Genomic DNA, 20,098 nt, shown 5'->3' with positions numbered 1-20,098 from the left:
TTTACATAAACCCTACATAATCATTCAAAGTATTTAAAACTAAAAGTAACTTTTTTTGGAACATAAAATTTTTAATAAATACTTATATATAGTCAGTTTTGTGTGGGATGTTTTAAAACTGATGTTCTTTAAAACATTTTTTATGTAAAAATTAAATTACTCATGTTTTTTACACTAAATGACTCATAACATATCTAAAGTTTATTTTTTCTTAAACCTTTCACCTCAAATATTTTAACTAAATATTAAACAAAGGTAATTTTTGTTCTAATTGTTGATTTTCTTCAAAAATTAAACTCAATACATTTTTTGAGATTACAATAAAAGATTTAAATGTAGTTTAATAAATCTAACTTAAATAAACAAAAATATCAGGAACATATCTATTATTTATCTATATTCTAAATACAAGCTTTTATGAAAATTACAGACTTAGTTTTAGATTTTATACTTAAGTATAAACTTAAACAAACCTTTTGGATTAAGTATCAATGTTTCAAAGTAAAAATTATCAAAACCTTATTTTGATTCCTTTTTGTTATCATATAAAGTCTACAAACAGTTTGTTATTGTTTTTTATTTGGTCTGAGTAAATACTAAATAGGGTTCTTCATACCATAGTTGAGGATTTAAAAAATATTTTTACATTTAAACAATATTTACTAATGTTAATAATCTTTAAAAGATTTTAACTTATTAAATATTTATTCTTGTATTGTCCAAAAGTTTACAAATAATGTTTTACCAGTAAATTTTGCATATTGATCAAAAAAAGTAATAGACAGAATAGGTTTTCTACCTATTAATAAGGATAGTGTATTATGATGATATTCGAAATAAACTAACTAAAATTTAAATATGATTATATGTATTGTAACTGTTCAAAATATAGATTTAATCGTTTGCCAACAAAAGATCCTAGTGAAACAAGTTCATTGGAATTTAAATAAATAAAATTATACAGTAATCTTCCTTTATTGTACCAACATATGTTTATGTGTTTAATAAAGTAGATTGATAATAATTGGTACCACTACATATGTATTGTAGAATTTTTTTTTAGACAGAATTTTTGCCTGCTATACTCTAGTATTTAAAAGTTGATATGATGTAGTTTTCAAACTAAAATAATTCAAATTAATTATTTTTAATACCTAATTTCTATATACTATAATTACTACATATTTTTTTGTACAAAAATTTGCTTAAGAAGCTCAACACTTCTCAAAATTAAGGAAATAGTGGGAAGGGGTAAATGCATTTAAAAAATTAGTTATGTCACTTTATAAAAGCTACAAGTATAATCTGTAGGTCTGTTTTTATAGTATCAAGACATATAATTTTAGATATGGTCATACTTGTAAAAATTTCCCAAGATAAAGGTATGAGTTTAAGAAAAAAATTAAAAAATATAATATAAAAGAAGGTAAAATCAATAATGCAAAAACTTAAAAATTCTTACAATAAATAGGATAGTTTGTCATTAAATTACAATTAAACTAAAAAAGTTTGAAGAAGATTTCTTAAAAAGTGTAGGAGAATAAGACCAACAAGTAAAAGGTTCTTCCCTATGCTCTTAAATTGGGAAAAACTCAAGTTGTTTTAATTTCCTTGAAATTTTTTATGTAGTTTTTTTTTGCTTTAAATGTTCATACTTGCTTGTGTATTAGCCTTATTATCTATGATTTTCTTATAATACATAAAAATTAAGTTATAAAAACTTACTTTTTGCTTTTATATTGTAGTATAACAGCTAAAAGCTCATTTATTACACAGTTTAAACATAACTTTATAATAAACTTTTATTATTTTTATATGAAATAACAGCAAATTGATTTTTTTTATGATTAAGTTAGTTACAAAAATTTTTATGAAATAAAGTAGATTACAGTTCATATCACTACAGATGTTTGTAACAGTAGCTTAATAGTATGTGTATGGAAGAAATTTGATAGTTGACAGCAATCATTGGACACAACTTAAATTAGGTTCATTTTATGGTTTATTTAAATTATTTGTGGTAACAACTTTTTATAACTTTTTTGTAAATTTGTACCATTTGATTTGTTTGGTATATATTTTTTCTACTAGTTTGCGTAATTTGTTAGCGCGGTACTCTTCAGTTATTAAAAATGTATGTACTATGAATAAAAGGTATAAGGTAATATAAACTTTTGTTTTTTATAGTTATTAATATAGGCATAGATTAACTTTATGCATAAGGTAAACTAAATTATACTTTTAATTAGAGCTTACAACATATATCAAAATATTCAAACAAACATTTATACCTCCTTTTTTTTTTCTTTCTATCTACTTAATTTTTTTTTATTCCACTTAACTCCTATTCATAGTAAATAAATTGATTATATTTGTGTTCCATCAATTTTTTTTTTGATTTGAGTATTTTGTTAAAAAACATTGTTTGCTTCTTATATTTCAAAAAGATTTCTAGGAAATTATTTAACATATGCTTAAAAACAGATTGTTAGTTGCCTAAAGTTTGTTTTAAAGTATAAATTTAATTATTGGTATTTTTTTCATAGTTTTTCAATCCTTTTATTACTTTAATGCTATCACTTTTTCTTTTACTTTATGCTTAGTTTAAGCTTGCTGAAGTTATTTTTGCACTGTCAAAGAAATATATTAAAGTAATTACTTTTCATATTTCCTTAAATCAACTTTGTAGTTGAAAGTCACATAAAATTACTATTGTATTGTGATAAATTAAAAAAAACTGTTTGATAATTTTTTTTTTAATATTAGTATGCCAAAAAACTGTAATAACATTGTACTGCGAAATAAACTATCATTTGAATTTTTTATATCCTACTTAGTACAATTAAAAAAAATTCAAAAAATAGATTGTAACAAAAAGTTATGGTTTTTTAAATATATTAAGATTTTAAGTATGATGTTTTAAAAGTCTATTTTCTTTAATTCAAAAAAAAAGTTATTCCATTTTAATAGACTTTTTATTTTGTTATTCCTATATTTTCCTTTAAAAAATATTAATTCTAAATATTATAGTCTAACTAGAGAGTTATTGCTTACTATGCATTCATGTTTTAAAACTAAAGCTACATAAATTTATTATTTGAGTTAAGATGAAATACTTCTTATTTAAAGAGCAAGGTCACTTTTTTGTATGTTATAAGTACTAAAAAGTATGACGTTTTAAAATTCAGATTTTTATACTTTACTTACTTTATCTTACCTTTTAAAAGTGTTCTTTCTATTTATTTTTGAAGATACATACATAGTACATTTATTATATTTACCAATTTAAAACTTAATGTAAATGGTAATGTTTTAAAAATACCTTTATAATGCTAACTAAAAAAATATTTCTAGATATGCTTTACTTTTTTTTTTGTTTTTAAGTTATAGTTATCAAATATATGACATAATAACAGTTCTCTAAGATGACTTTAAAATATTTAACTTTTTAAATACTGCTTAAAAAATAATTACTAGTTTTAGTTAAGTCATAATTACTAATAGTTTTTATACTTGAGTTCATATGGATTATTTTAATACTTAATCTCTGATTAAAACTTTAGTAGATTAAAACTTAAGTTACTTAAATTAAGGCATATAAAAAGCTTCTATAATCATAAAAATACTGTTTGTTGTTTTTAGTTTATTATATTATAATTTAAGAAATAGAAGCATTTTCTAATCAAGTTTATTAGTTAAGTTTTCGTTCAAAGTAAAAAGAAAAATTAAGCATGTTATAATAAGTTTGAACTAAAGAATTTTAAAATAAACTAATTTTTTTTTTGATAAAGTAGTCTTAGTAATTCTTTTATACTTACTACAATCTTTGTTTTAATATTTTTTAAAGCAATTCCAAGTAAAAAGTGATAAGATTGAATAGTGTAAAAATAAGCAAGCCATACCTTTTTATGCTCAAAAATAAATTTATTGTTATTCATAAGCATTTAGCTGTGTCATTATGATGAACTTTTTGAAACTGTTTGACATATTTGGTTTTATATTACAATAAAACTCACTTTGTGTCTAAAAAGCTTCGTTTGTACATCCATTTTCATAACTAACCAACCATTGTATAACTTATAAAAATACAACTAAATTTTTATTTAAAAAAAAGCAGTTGTAAACTTAATCTTTGCCTAACTTATTTATGCTACATTTTCAACAAAGTTTAAAGTTATTTATTTTTTATGCTGAAAATTTATTAACATTATTGTAAAAACAGCTTGTTTTACCGAAAGGTTTTAAATGGCATTTAATTTACCTTAACAGTATTTTTTACATTCTAATATTATATACAATTTTAAAGTTTAACCTTAAAAAGAATTAACTTTTTGTTTACACGCTAATCAAGTTGTTTTTGAAGTGTTTAAGTATATATGTTTCTATTTTTACAAAACTCAGTCTAAAGTTTTGTGTTATTATTTGAAAATGTTTAACTAGGAACTATCGCTTAATTCTTATATACTCCTTCTGAGTTTATTGTACATGCAAAATGCTAATTACAGCCTGTAAATACGTAACTGCAAAGCACAACTTTTTTTGACATTGTACCATGCAAGAAAATCACTTATGTTGTTTAATTACATTGAATTAAAAGTTTCATAACATGTAAGAAAATAATTTATGCGGAAAAATTTAATTACAATTACGTTAGATAAAGAACTTTCTTATAAAGTTAACCTTTTCTCAAAGTTTTTTTTTTGCAAATGACAAAATCATTTCCTGTGGTGCAGAAATGGTTGTAGACAGTAAATTCATGATTTTTTTATATTTGCTCTCACTATGTTTGTGGGTGTTAAGTTTTGTGTGTTGTTTTTCAATGTCAAAGTTTTATTTAATGCTATAAATTGTGTCTTGTCACATAAAATATTGTTTTTTTAAGTGTGTAAAATAAGAATTATTATAAACAGACATTTTTATTACTATTTATGATAGTTTTTAATTTGGTATAATATATGTTTATATGCAAACAATTTTAATTTATAAGTTTTACTTAGTTTTTGTTATTTCATATACTTTTCGTGTGTTTTAAAAGTATATAAAAGTTAATAGTTAAACTGAGTTTGTATTGCTATAAATATAATATGTCAGTAGGTGAAACTGTTTATAATACCAAAAATTAATATTTCAATGTTAATACAACGCTGTGAATTTATATCTTTTTTAAAACAGTTGTTTTATTCAAGCAAGAAATAAACATTGCTTGCTAATTTAACTCAGTTTAAACTTATGTCTTTTATAAATATTGTTGTGAAAAAATTTCATACGTAAAATATCTTGCTAAAATAATTGTTATCTTTTGAAATATAACTATAAAGTAATATGATTTTTTATAGAAAAAGGTAATATAACTGTTTTTACTTAAATTTTAAAACAAAAAAGTTCAGCATATCTTGTTTAAAGTGATTTTGCAGAATTACAACAACAAATTGGATTTCAGTAGTATGAAAAAAAAAATTGTTGTTGTACATTTTAAAGTGTTTGTTTATTAATTGAACTACACAAGTCTGCACATTTAAGTTTCAATGATCAATAACATTGTTAAAGCTAAAATAAAATTCTAAAAGTATTCGAGGTCTGATGAATAATATGTTATAAAGTTTTTAATCTTCTTAAAATAAAGGTATAACAATTAATAATGTTTTTGTCCTTAAACTTTGTTGTTAAAAATATTGTGCTAAAATCAGTGTAGAATTGGCATTTATAGTCTAATGACTAAATTGTAAATTTCAAACTTAATTTAACAACTAATAAAGTTTGGATAAGTTTAAACATATTTTCTACACATTTTTGGGAAATCATGAATATTAAAAGAACCTATTAAACATGTAGTATATAATAATGTACAAATATAACAATTCACTTTCAATATTAACTTGTTCTACTAAGTTACTTAAGTATAGGTTATAAATCTAAATGTTTAATAGTTACATTTAATTTTGAAATCAGTTAAAACAAAATTGTCCAGTATAGATTAAAAGTATAGATTATTTTTTTAAATATTGTTTTTTTTTTGGATTTTATTGAAGAATAGCTTTTATAACGAAATTTAGATAATTTGACAATAAATAAAAACACTATTAAGCTGTAATTTTTTTTTAGTTTAAAACAAGTTTAATTTATTACTACTGTTGAATTTCCTTATTTTCAAATAACCATAACAAGCTTTCAAGGGGTTGGTAGTCTCTAAAGCTTTCCAAACTCAGTTTTATAATCGCAGAAACTTGAAAAATTGCCTCCTTTTTTAATTAATGTTTTATTTTATATCCACCTTATATAGTTTGATTTTGGAAACCCTGGTTTAAATCAGGATATAATTTTAAAAACTAATTTAAAATTAGTAAAACAGAAATTTAAAAAGTAAAAGTTTTTGATTGCCCAAAAATTATTAAGCCACCATTTTACAGCCCCTTACTAGTTACCAACAAACAAACTAAAATCGCCTAATAACATGCAATAATAAGATCTACCTTGTAAAATCCTTAAATAATTATATTTGACACGCTTTTTTTTAGAAAATAGTTTGTAGAAAATATTATTTTTAAAATATTTCAATGAAAGTAGTATACAACTCTTTAAAAATTTTAAATGCATCTGCAGCTTGCTGAACCCTGAACTATATAAAAGTTAATAACTTATGAGTTTTTGCTTATTTGAAATTATAGATTGCTATTTACAAACACATACATTACAGAAAAGGATTGAAATAAAATTTTTGCTTATAGATGCTTTTAATATAATCAAATGCAAAACACAACCGATCCAGTAGAATCATCTCAAGTGAAAGTGACTGAAGTATTACCTGAACAGCAAGCAGAAGTTAACAACACTTCATCCAACAACAAACCAGCACACACAATCATCGACGTGGCTGACCAACCGCTCATTTCCTCTTATGCAGGTTTTCTTTTATAAATTTAACATTATGCAAATTTATGCATATGAGGTAAACTGATAATACAACAGAATATTAAGGACATTTATACCTTTATCCCTAACCCACCTTACCCAAGTGTATAAAAAATAAACCAAAAAAGTTTTATTACTTAAATTTTTATATAGTTAATTGTCATAACTATAAAAAATGCTTAGTTTACTTAAGTCTTAAAATAAAAACAAGTTAAGTATTAGCCAATCAGAAGCAACCTTAGAACTGCAGCTGGTGCATTAAAAGCCTGCATCATCAACCACTTGTTTTTAATTATGCAGGTTTGTAGAAACATGCATCAAAGGCCAAGTCTGGTAACAGTTATTTGTCATAAAGTTCGAAAATTATGCTTTTTAGCTCAAAACATTCTTAAATGTTATGAATTTATTTTCAGATAAAGTCATAATTAATTTTACCTGAAAAATTTTAGTTTTAATTAAACTCTTAAATATTATAAAATTAAAGTACAATAAGTATATAATATACCAACTACAAACTTCATGTATAAAAATTGTTTAATGTTACATAATAGCAGTTGTAAAAACATTATAAGAAAATAAAAAAATTATATATCTATAAACTTAAAACTTAAAAAAAAAAATAGTTTAGTTTTGATTTTTTAATTCACATGGTGATAAGAAAATATAAATTACAGAATTTATGCTATCAAAAAAATAACAAAAAATTGAGCAAAATACAAAACATCAATAAGTTACAATTTATTATATTAAATTAAGGCCATAGGGGGGAGGGGGGGTCCTATACTTTTTTTTACAAAAATTATCTTTGGCCTTTATAAGAAAGCTTTAAGTACAAACTACAAGCCAGTTTTTATAGAATTTAAAAATATCATTTAATTTTTAAGATATTTAATTGTTTGTAAGTAGTTTCCAATACAAACGTATAGACCGCACATTTTTTGGCGTCAACTTTTAAAATCACTAAAAATCTATCACCTCCTTTTTTTTCAATCAATCTTCTTTAAATTTTTAGGAAATTTTCCTTATGTTATAAGAAAAAAATGTTACTTATGAATTTTAATAATTTAAAAAAAAAAAAATTTTATGAAAAAAACAAAAAAATAAAGTCTTCTTTTTAATATATTTTTCATTTAAATTTTTCAATTTCAAAATAATTATTTTTTTGCATTGTATAAAAATTAAACTGTGAAAGTTTGAAGATGATTGCATGAAAAATGTAGGAGGAGATAGATTTAAAATGAAATAGTCTTTTTTGCTGTTTTAGTTTTCCCTTCCCATATGGAACCTATTATGCGACCCAACATGACTTACCCCCCCCCCTTTGGCCTCAACAAGGTATTATATTAAAATTCATTGCAAATTTTGAGTTTTCTATAGTATTAACAGACAGCTTTTTCAAACCCCTAATGTCTCAATACTTAAAAACTATTTTTTAAATTTTAGACAAGTTTTTAAACACTTTCAAGTTTAACCTGTTTGACTTTTATAAGTTCTTAATAAATATTTTTATTTGAATATAGGAAACTGACTTGTTTTTTATTTAATTTTTGATTGTTCATTAACCTCAAATAGTATCTCAGTTCATAAAACAAATATTAGCTGTTAATGTAAAGCCTGGTCACTTATGTTTATTCAGTATTAACAAACATTGAATTCATTATGATTATGTGTATTGCAAAATTTTTTTAAAATTTATCCTTTAAAATAGTTTCTAGTGCTATAATTTTTATTGTAATTACAGATATTTTGTTAAACTTTTAAGCTTGAATACAAATTAGTTCAACTTAAATGTAAGTAAGTTATAAAGATCAACTCAGATTTCAATACAACGTAAGTTTAATTTTTTATACTAATTTTTTTTTTTAACCTAATAATATTTTTCAATAGCAAGATAATTAATACCAAAATAATAGTTTAAAGAAGTTGAAGTTACTTGTTGCTCTCAGGAATTATAAGATAAGTTATACAAGTTGTAAATATTAGTGTAATATATACATAAAGTATAAAAACCAACAATCAAGGTCTACTAGTTATACGATTTAAAATATTAAAATCAATCATTTCAAGGTCCGTTGGTGAACCCGCAGTTGAAAGCAATGTCGCAGCCCCCGTACACCAACGCCCAATCGACCCCCGTGGTTTCCAGTGGCAACCACCAGCAGGTGCACCCCGCCGAGGAAGTGAGACCCGTGAAAAAGTACAAAGTGTGGGAGGTGCTCCCCGGCAGGAACAAGTTCTGCTGCGATGGGAGGCTCATGATGGCCACTTCTACCGGTGCGTTGTAATTTAGTTTTTATGTGTTTTAGAGTTGCCACACACTCAAACTACACAAATTTAAATTCTAGTGTTTGAAACACTCATACTACCACTGACTTAAAATCAGTTATTTTAGAAATTAGGTCTTTTTGTTACTGTTATGTTTTGTTTAGTATTTTATTGATGGCTACTTCTACTGGTTTGTTATCATTTAGTTTTTGTGTAATAAAAATATTTTTAAACTTTAGTACCATGTTTACTTTATAAATTTTGATGTGATGGAAGGCTCATGATGGCCAATACTACTGGTTTGTTTGTTTTACTAAGTAAAATGAGTTTTTGTTTATTGCAGTAATGCCACATACTCAAACTTGTTTTTTTTTTTGCAAAACCCTAGTTAATTCGGAAGTTTTTTTTTTATATACTTTGGCTAGTTTTTGGAAGTTGTATTTTTTATCTTAATAAAAGGCCACTTTGATTTTGTCAAAACCGTCTCAGTAGTTACACAACAACATTACAAAAATCTTAAGTAAGTTGTTTAGTAAGTTTAAATGGATGGCCCACGGTCTAATGAGGGCCACCCAGATCTATAGATTTTTTGTTTTAGTAATAAAAATGTTTTGTATAGTTATTTTAACTCAGGCTTGTTTAATTTTTGCATAAGCCAAGTTAGTTATATAAAATTATATGCGTTTTCTTTTATATAGTCTTTTTGGTTAATTTAATTGTCCAAAAGTTACTAACTGTATTTTTTCAGGTTTTTTCTCTTACGATTTTTTCAGTTTTATTTCAAGGTAGTTTATTTAGTTAAGATTTTGGTCGCTCAAATAAACATCAAATAAGTTGTTGTTGAGAGACTTACCATATCAGTAGACAACATCACTTTGATATATGTGTATGCTTGCTTTCAACCACATTTGAGTTTCCAAAATTTTGTTTACTAAATACTTTTTTAAAATTAATTTATCTATGTATACTACTTTACAAATTAATTGTATAGCACCCAATGTATTATTTTGTAATTCATATATAAACATAATTTTTGTATGAACTATGTATTAAAATTGAAAACCACTGATTTATTTAAGAGCTGTAATGTTTTGAAGCTGTTTTGAAATGTTGCTTCAAATTTTTAAAATAATGTAAAACAAAGTTTAACAAACTTGTTATAACCATTTAGAACTAATTGAAACTTAATTCATATAAATAGTATTTTTAAGTATGTTTTATAAGATTTTAAGGTACAAAAAGGAAGCATTGAAGTACACACTTTGAAAACATTGTGTAAAACACATAGTTTGAATAAATTAAAATTTATTAAAGAGTTTTTTCCTTTATTGACATAAAAGTTAAAGTAGGTACACGAAGTTAAAGGCCAAATAAGCTTGATGTATTTTATGTTTAAAACTATTTAATTTTTTAAAGGTTTTATTCATAAAACCTGTATACAAAGTTGTTTATTTGTTTTTTATCTAATTAAAGATAAAAGAAATATTTTTGTATGACCAAATATTGTTGTTAAGTGTTGCCAGTTAAAAAGTTGTTTTTACGAAAACTTACACAGAAATGCTTGAATAGGTTTTAAATAAATTTCAACATATATTTCTAAGTAAAACTTTCCTTTTACCAAATATATGTTGTACAAATTACAAATTAATTACATAAAAAAATCATGTAAATTCCAAAGCATGAGGTCTATAAATTTAAGTAATGTCAATTGTGCATTTGTTTATTCTAACTGAAAAACAAGAACATTATTATTATTTTTTAATATTTTAAAATATTAAATTTAGTATTTTATTTAGAAGAAAAAATGATAATTGCTGTTGATGAAGCAATACAACAGCATGGTATAAATTAAGTAATCAAAAAAACAAAAATTTAAAACTTTATTTTCGTATACATTGTTTTTTAATAATGTTCTGCTCAACTTCTTTTACATTTAATTAAATGTTGGATAAAATTTTCATTAATTATATTAATTAGTTAACTTTGACAAATCTTATAAATGTTTGGTTATAATACACTTCAAAATTTGCTAATGAAAACATACTAGCATAACAAGTATAATTTTGAGTTTAAAGTTCTACCCACATGAATATTAAATTAAGTAGCAAACTTTAAATAGGAAACAACATTTAAAAGCGGTAAAAGTGTGTGGGTTCAAAGTAAGTTCATACAAACCAAAAAATTCAACAAAGATTTTGTTTTTACAACAGTTTGTATTTATTAAAAAAACCGTTTATGTAAAATATAGTGTCTTAGGACAGTTTACCACAAATGTTTCTGATAAATAAGCTTTTATGTTTTTAAGTTGAGTAAAAGTTTATTATCAATATAAATTTACAGGTGTTTCATAAACTTAAAATAAAGTTAAGTTAAAAAATAAGTAATTAAAAAATGGGAACTAATTAAGCTAAGTGTAGCATAAGTGTTTTAAAGACAAATTAACTTAAATAAATAATAAACTTTTTACTTACAGGTGTTCTTTTCTTCACAATAGGGTTGATACTATCAGCTGTGATAATGTTCTTTGCGTTCGACTGCAGAATTACACTGGTAACGGAAATACAGTGAGTAAAAATACTTTGTAACCTAGAAATACTTTGTAACAATTTATGTGTTTTTATTTTAGAACTGCTTGTATGATAACTACCGTTAATAATGTTTTTAGAAATAAGCATAGTAGTAATTACACTCAATACATACATTTAAAATTAAATATTTTGCACATAGTATTCAAAAGTTGTTTATGTAAGTATTTTATGTTTCAAATTAAACATTTTGTTACTAATTTGTTTATAACATAAGCAAATAGCAGTAATAAATATTACTTGTTAGTTTATAGAATCCAACTTAAAAGTTAAACAAAATTTAAACATTTGTTATAAACGTAAAAACCCTTACAACATTTTTTTTTAACTTCAAACATTTTAAATCAGTCTAACTTGTCGAATAGTTTTAACAGCATTAGTTTTTATGAAAAATGTAATAATACTAGGTAAATCCAAAGTTAAAATTCAACAAATGTTTAGATTGTTGTAATAGCGTAATAAAATTATTAACTATGCGTAATTTACAAAACTTGACCTTGTACTGTCTTAACAGTTAGATATTAAAAGTTGACACTATGATAATGCCATAAGTTTTTGTTATGAGACGTTAAATAAGATGAGTAAAATAAAAAGATGTTTTTCATATTTTATATTATGTAAGTTAAAATATAAGTAAACATTGTGTCTATTATAATTTATAATTCAAACGTAAAATTTTGTACAGTAGTGTAGTAATATTTCAATGAAGCATGAATTGGTTGCATATTAGATCATAACTTTAAGTACGTCAGTTTAAAATTACTTGTTAGAAATGTAAAATATCTTTTTTCTAATACATAACTTTTAATTTTACCTCCAACTTACTGTAGTTGAATAACACCTTATAACAAATTTTATAACTCAGATAGTAATTTGAATAAACAAATTGATGAGTAAATATAAATAAGTTCCCACCCACATGCAAACTAAAAGCCTTTATTCTGTTTATACAACTCTTACCCAGTATTTTAAAACATGAAAACAAAAAAAAGTTTAAATAAACTTATTTTTATAAAAATGAAATAACATAAACTGGTTTCATGATTCCTGTGTTTTGCAGTAAAATCATCATCAGAAAAATCATAGTTTAAGATAGGACTAAACACGACAAAATAAAATATTAACATTTTAATGTGGTTAAGCAAACTAACCAATCCCCAAATACGATTAGTGCAACCAATTTAAAATTTTAATTTAATTTTCATTTCTTCAATTCCTGTTTTAAGCGGATCGATCTTCATCTTCATCATGTCTTAATAACTATTTCAAATCAAATTACAAATATAATAAATAATTTATTTATCATAGATACGGCTTCATGATTCCTATTTGTTGTGGATTGATCTTCATGTTCAACATTACCTAATAATTATATAAATCTAATAATTGTTAACTTATGTTTTAAATACAGATACGGGTTCATGATCCCTGTGTGCTGCGGGTTGATATTCATTTTCAACATGTCTTGCTTGTTGCGCACAGCTTGGAGCGATCCAGGCGTTATACCGAGAGCCACTCCGGAAGAAGCAGCTTACATCGAGAAGATGTCTTTAGAGATGCAGGCCGCTAATTCTGAACATCAACAGGTATTTGTGAATAAAAACGTTAGAGTTTTCGACTTATATTTAGCATTAGTTTTTAAGTATACAGTATAATTTGAGAGCTTGCTTTCTCAAAATTTAAGCTTAACACAAATTCATGGAAAGTTACACGTTAATTTGTATAAAGGATTTAAAAATAATAGAAATAAGATTTTTTTAAATAAAAAGCTTTGACTTGTTGTTTTGTGTATTAACATTTAAGAGATGCTTTATACAGATATGATGAAACCTGTGTCTGCCTATATTTTTAAAATACTTTAAGTGAAATAATCCTCACAGCACGGATACCGTCCACCACCTAGGATACTGGAGATCCAAGTGAACGGTGTACCTATGAAACTGAAGTATTGTTTCACTTGCAAGATATTCAGACCACCACGTGCGAGTCACTGTTCCTTGTGTGATAATTGCGTGGAAAATTTCGATCACCACTGCCCGTGGTTCGTAATAATTTTATTTATTATATTTGCAAATAATAAAAATATAATATTTTGTGATATTTTTTTAAAAAACTTATCAACTATGTGTGATAATTGCGTTGTTAAGATGTTATATATTTATTTGTTTTCTTATTTACATACTATAAAAAGTTGGTTATTCACTTAGAATGGAGTTGTTGTATTTTGAATTAAGTAAAAAAAAAGTGATAACTTTATGTGTATAAAGTTTAAACTACAGACTGTTACTTGAATAAAATGAGTGAATATGATTTATGTTTACCACAACATTTTTTACAGGGTTGGCAACTGTGTGGGGAAACGAAATTACAAATTCTTCTTTTTATTTGTCTCTTCCTTGACAGTAAGTGTATTTTATGTACTTATTAAGTTAAAGTTTTTAAATTGCGTTTGTTTTTTAAAAGTGCGAAATACATAAGACAATGTTTTTTATTATAAAACGTGGTAACCAGATTCAAAATTTCAAAAAGCTGTTTGTACAAAAACATTTCGTTATAGTTTGTGCACAATATAAATATTGATCTATATAAGCTGTTTCTCAATCATTCTTTTTACTCGCTTTTTTTACATTAGATTTTTATATAATTTAATCAGGTATTATGTGTGTAAAAGAGTCCTAAAGTTTCTTATAATTTTTTTTTTACTTAATTTATATGCAAAACAGTGAACTTATTTTTAAGTACGTACTAATTATTAACATCTTTTTTCATACCCAGGTATTATGCGTGTACATATTCTGTTTCGCGATAGTCCATTTAGTCCTCCTGTCAAAGAAACGGGAGGGATTCCTCAACGCTCTATCATACTCTCCAGGCACAGTGTGGGAACTGGTTATATGCTTCTTCAGTGTGTGGAGCGTTTGTGGGTTGAGCGGATTTCATTCTTACTTGATTGCACTAGCATTGACCACTAATGAGGACATAAAAGGCACTTGGTCAAAGAGTCGGAACAGGTTTGTTAATTTTGTTAGTTAAACTCGTGGGTGAATTCGTAACAGTTAACATTATGGTTGATCACCTTCTATTAACTGGTTGTAGTTTATGCTTACGGGCATATGGGGGTCAGACATTTTTTTCACTAAAAATAACATTGGATCTTATATGAAAGCTTGAAGTACAAACTACAAGCCAGTTCTTATAGAACTAAAAAGTCTTATTTAACTTTTGAGATATTGTAATTTTTATAAAAAGTTTCCAATACAAACATATAGACCGCTAATTTTTTGGGGTTAATTTTCTCGGAAACATAAAAAATTAGTAAAAAGCTATCTTCTTCTTCATTTTTTAAGCTAGAGACATCAAACTTTAAGGAAACGTTCCTTTTATAGTTTAAAAGACTTTGAATGTTGGAATTTTAAATACTTTAAAAAATAAAAACTTAAGGTAAAAAAACACAAAAATAAGTGGTTTTTTTATGTTTTTTGTCAATTAAAAAACTCCTACATTATATATTTTAAATAATAAACTATCTGTGAAAATTTGAAGAAGATTGTTTAAAAAATGAAGGAGGAAATAGATTTTTAGTAAAAAAAGTTTTTTTTCGCATTTTTAGTTTGTGCCTGCCATTAGGAACCTATTGAGGTCACTGGCTTTGATCGTTTATATCTCAAAAAATACTTTGATTATTTTCAAACGGTTAAAAATGTCTGATAGCTCAGATAAAACTCTATAAAATAAGATCAACTTGTAAAAATCAAGATGGACCCCCCTATGCCCTTAATTAGTGATAGCTAGTATGTAACTGGCAATGGATTCATGTTATTATACTATCAAAATAATATTATTAAGTTGCAAAAAAAAAAAGGTAAAAAATGTTCAAAAAAATAATTGAGCATGTATATACTGTGTGCTTTACAAATGTATATATATTTATGCAACCAAATCCTATTTACATGGGAACGTAACCATGTAGTTAAATTTAAAATATAATAAAAATAGTTAACAAAAAACCTGGAATTTTAGACATGTTTACATGTAAAACAATGAAATATAGATTTGATATAAAAAAACTATCATAAGAAATAAATGTTTTTAGTGTCATTCAGAGTACTTTTATTATGAATACATTTAAAGTAGCATTACAGTATTGTTCAATGTTTTTATACTGTTTAAGGCAAATTTTTAAACTTAAGTTTAATTTTATACTAAAAATGAACAAAAGTAAACTGATACTTTAGAAAACCTGGAAAATATTTCAGAACACCTTTGCCATCCCTGTAAAAATAAATAATATAACAAAGCTGTTTCAAGCCCATTTTAAAAGTACAGTATCTCATATTTTAGCCATAAATATAGTACAACAACAAAAAAGAGAACTGTAAAAATATTTGGAAAAGGGGAGTGTATTGTCAAGTTATTGAAAAGGAAATATGTTGTCAAAATATTTTCAAAAATTCGAACTATAATAAAGAATTTAATTTAACGAATATCGGAACTTTTTTACAGGGAGAATAAATTAGTAAATTTTATTAAAAATTTAGTATAAAATAATTTTAACAATTAATATGAAACTTATTTGACGAAGGGAATGTATTAATAGATTGTATTAGAAATTTCATACAAAGTAATTAATATAACTAGTATAAATAAGGTAGCATCAAACCCATTTGACAACGAAAGTATTTTATATAACTGTTATTGCAAATAAAATAAAACAACGAAGTAAACAAAATTATTTTAAACGGGCAACACGTTTTATTATTTAGTAAAAATAATAATAAATATAATAAACAGGGAGTATCGAACCCAATTTACAATGGTATCATGTTTAGAAATCTATTATATAGCTAAAGTAATTAAATATGGGAAAACAGCTGTTATAAAATTAATCTATAACATGAAAATAATAAGAACAGTCATCCAACGTAATATCAAACTCATTCGACTTGAAATTAATATTACTTAGTTAAGGAAAAATACAATCAAACAGGGAAGTATCGAACCCGTTCGACAAGGGCTCGATATGGAGCAACTGCAGTTAATTAACAAATAATAAAAAAAAAATATAAACAGGGAAGTATCGAACCCGTTCGACAAGGGCTGGATATGGAGCAACTGCTGCTAATTAATAAATAATAAAACTTTTTATAACCAAACAGGGAAGTATCGAACCCGTTCGACAAGGGGTCGATATGGAGCAACTGCTGTTAATTAATAAATAATAAAATTATTTACAATCAAACAGGGAAGTATCGAACCCGTTCGACAAGGGGTCGATATGGAGCAACTGCTGCTTCACCCTGTGCACTCCGACCCCCCCTCCGTACATACAGCGGAGGAAACTGGCAACTCCGCAGCAAGTCGAGAGCTTCATGAAGCAGCAACAGCAGAAAGAACAGTATATAAGACAGGTTGGTTGATATATTAATTTAATATATATTGTATAACTTTTTTAAGTGTTAGTTTATTTTAAAACTAATTGCACAAATAGTTGTAAAGAGACAATTATATGAATTTATACTATTTTATAATAAAATAGTTGCCAAAAAACTTGGAATTTAAGTATTTAGGCAAAAAGAAACTGGAAAAGCGTAGAATTTCAAACAAAATTCACTCAAAGACCTGAAATTTTGAACAATTTTTACATGTTAAGTAACAAAATTTTAATAATGTATGAAAAATCTATCATAAATAAAAAAAAAACTTGTATTACTTTTCTTTATTTTAATGCACAATCAAATTAGATTTACAGTATCTTTTGAATGTTTTTATACTACTTAAGACTAATTTTAACTTAATTGTAATTTTATACCAAAAATGGAAAAAAAAATATTTTACTAAAATAGAAATTAAAAAACCTGGAAAATTTTTACAAAAAACCTTTGACAGACTTCTAATCAGTATATTATTAATATTATCATTATTATAGATATTTTAAATAAGATTATGAATTTGGTTTGGTAAAGTATTTTTTAAGTAAAATTTCTGGTAATTTTACTAATATACTGTGTTTTTGTATTTTTTTGTATTTAATAATGAAAAACTAATAAGCATACTAATTGCCATATGGGTCAATTACATAGCAGACTAAATAACTAGGTTGAAAGACTTGATAATGTTTTTACAAGCTAATTTGAACATTTTCAAGTTGTGTAATTTAGTATTTCTAACACTATAGTTTAACAGGTAATAAAGTTAGCTTGTAAATATTTAAAGACAGAATAAGGACTACAAACTAAAATAAAACTTGTAATTAAAGCTTAAATAAAAATAAGTATAAGTATTGTAATTAAAGAATAAATAACAAAACAATATAGCTAGTAACTTAAATATTACCAACTTATGTTTACCGATGTGATTAACAGTTAACATTTTTACAAGTACTAAAAAATATTTTAATTTTCTAAATAAACAAATACAAAATACAATTTTTTGCAAACAGACAATATACAATTTACAAAGTTGCAAACAGACGTTAAAAATTGTTATTTTTAAAAAAATTTAGTATCAAAATAAGTTTTAAATATAATTAAGCCAGTTTTATTTAGACAAGTACACTATTTGTTGTTTATCATTTAAAACCAAATGTAAATACAATAAATGGTTATATGCAGTATAAAAACTGTAGAACAGTATTGTTGTTATGGCGGTCATTGATCTTTGTCATTCTCGTAAGATAAAACATACTAATTAGTAACTGGAATAGATACTATAAAAAAACTAAGTTCCTCCACGGGAATAGATCAGGTGTTAATAATTAAAATAAGGTTGTAAGTATATATTTCAATAACAACTTAAAGTATAAAAGTTGAAATATTCCAATCAGGCGCGCTCACTAGCAGCAAGCAACGGGTACACGGCAGGCGCTGACAACGAGCCTTACGACACGACCAGGGCCACGTATCCGAGGCAGGTGCTCAACAACACTGCCACCAACGTAGTGGACCAGCCAGGTAGCAGGCCCAGGAGCCCCAATGTTACCGGTGACACTCCCAGCCCACTGGTTGGTTGGATATAAAGTATATTTTAACTGATCTCTATAAAAAAATATGAATAAAAATATTTACTTAAAATAAATTTCATTTATGATAGAACTGAATAAGTTTTAAGCTTTTTTTTTTCCAAACGTACGTTGTATATAAAATTATTTAATAAAACTATAATTATTTAAAAATAGTATATATAGTATTATATAAAAGATGGCAGTAAAACTACTATCTTTTAAAACCAATATTAAATAAACAAAAAATAGGTCAACTATTAAGCATCAACATGAAATATACCTTTGAAATAAGAAAGTTTTCGTCAGTAGAAAATAAACATTCTGGCTAAAATTTTTTACTAAAACACACTTCATACAACCACACTCAATAATACAACCTAAATTTAAATTCTAAAACTAAAACCATTTACAGAATCTCACAACTCAAGGTAAATTACTTTATACAACTAGACTTTATATAACCTAGTAACAAATTTCTGAAACTAAAACTAAAACCATTCACTCACAGAATCCCACACCTCAAGGTGATGCCCCTCAAGTGGAACCGACGAATCACATGTCACCAAGATCGGTGGGCGCTTACAACTTCAACAACAACTCGTCGAGAAGCTCTCTTTATTCCCACCCCTCAGTTGCCATGCTGAACGAGAATGACGATCAGATGCTGTTGAAGGGTTCCAAAGTTGAGAAGAAAAACAGTACGCAAGTTCAAGATGAATGAATAAAAAGAAATATCGAAATGAAACTCAGCTGAAGAACTTTTTTTTCAGAACTATTTGGGGACAAGACTCAAATTGGCAGGGTCGAGAAAAAGAAAAAGGACTATTTTTGTGGCAGATAGCTTTTTTAAAGACGTGGTTTTTTTTCTGATTGTGCCATTAACGTTGGAACATTTTTGATGAACTTTTTTATTGTTTAGGTATTAATTTAAACATTGTACTTAAGTTTTTTTTATGTAATAGTTTTGAATGCAAGAATAAAATTTCATTATGTTTTTCTTATTAACAAAAAATTCACTGAATCTTGGTTAGCATTTATAGTCTAACAACTAAATCAGAAGTTTATAGCAAAATATTTCAAACTTAATTTAACAACTAGTTGGTTTCGGCTAAATTTAAACACTTCTTAGATTAAGATTTCTTTTCTTCTATTCCATCCTTGCACTTAAAAAACCTCTATTCAAAACTAATGAGCTTCATCGAAGCGATTCAGTTGTAATTTACTAGCTCAAGTTATTTTGTTTGTTGTTTTATAATTCCATATTAGGCTTAAATAGAAGATACTTCAATTTTGTTTTGTTAGAGCTTATATTTATATATTTCTCGTTTGAAACTCTTAT

The 20,098-nt window shown here is 25.1% G+C and overlaps 1 protein-coding gene across 1 annotated transcript; it reads left to right on the top strand.

Annotated features, from left to right (window-relative positions):
• Positions 1–1,908: 1,908 nt before the first annotated feature.
• On the top strand, positions 1,909–20,091 carry LOC145839560 (palmitoyltransferase ZDHHC9-like). The gene is made up of 11 exons (XM_082947164.1): positions 1,909–1,988; positions 6,726–6,901; positions 8,977–9,183; positions 11,648–11,738; positions 13,171–13,345; positions 13,640–13,800; positions 14,098–14,161; positions 14,535–14,770; positions 17,002–17,167; positions 18,583–18,759; positions 19,268–20,091. Exons 2-11 carry the CDS (start codon positions 6,745–6,747, stop codon positions 19,478–19,480), a joined length of 1,647 nt encoding a protein of 548 aa, XP_082803290.1. The 5' UTR covers positions 1,909–1,988; positions 6,726–6,744; the 3' UTR covers positions 19,481–20,091.
• The last annotated feature ends 7 nt before the right edge of the window (positions 20,092–20,098 follow it).

Source organism: Thalia democratica, chromosome 6 (genome assembly GCF_965202585.1).
Source record: "Thalia democratica chromosome 6, ktThaDemo2.hap1.1, whole genome shotgun sequence".
In the NCBI taxonomy this organism is placed as follows: Eukaryota; Metazoa; Chordata; class Thaliacea; order Salpida; family Salpidae; genus Thalia; species Thalia democratica.
Note: the sequence above shows the minus strand (reverse complement) of the source record. Positions and strands in the feature narration are given on the sequence as shown.

What these genes read in the sequence shown, in the direction of transcription:
- LOC145839560 (XM_082947164.1), top strand. Translation starts at nt 6,745, where the DNA reads ATGCAAAACACAACCGATCCAGTAGAATCATCTCAAGTGAAAGTGACT. An exon ending in ACACTGGTAACGGAAATACA is followed by an intron (nt 11,739 to 13,170) that starts GTGAGTAAAAAT and finishes TTTTAAATACAG; the next exon opens with ATACGGGTTCATGATCCCTG. An exon ending in TATTTGTCTCTTCCTTGACA is followed by an intron (nt 14,162 to 14,534) that starts GTAAGTGTATTT and finishes TTTCATACCCAG; the next exon opens with GTATTATGCGTGTACATATT.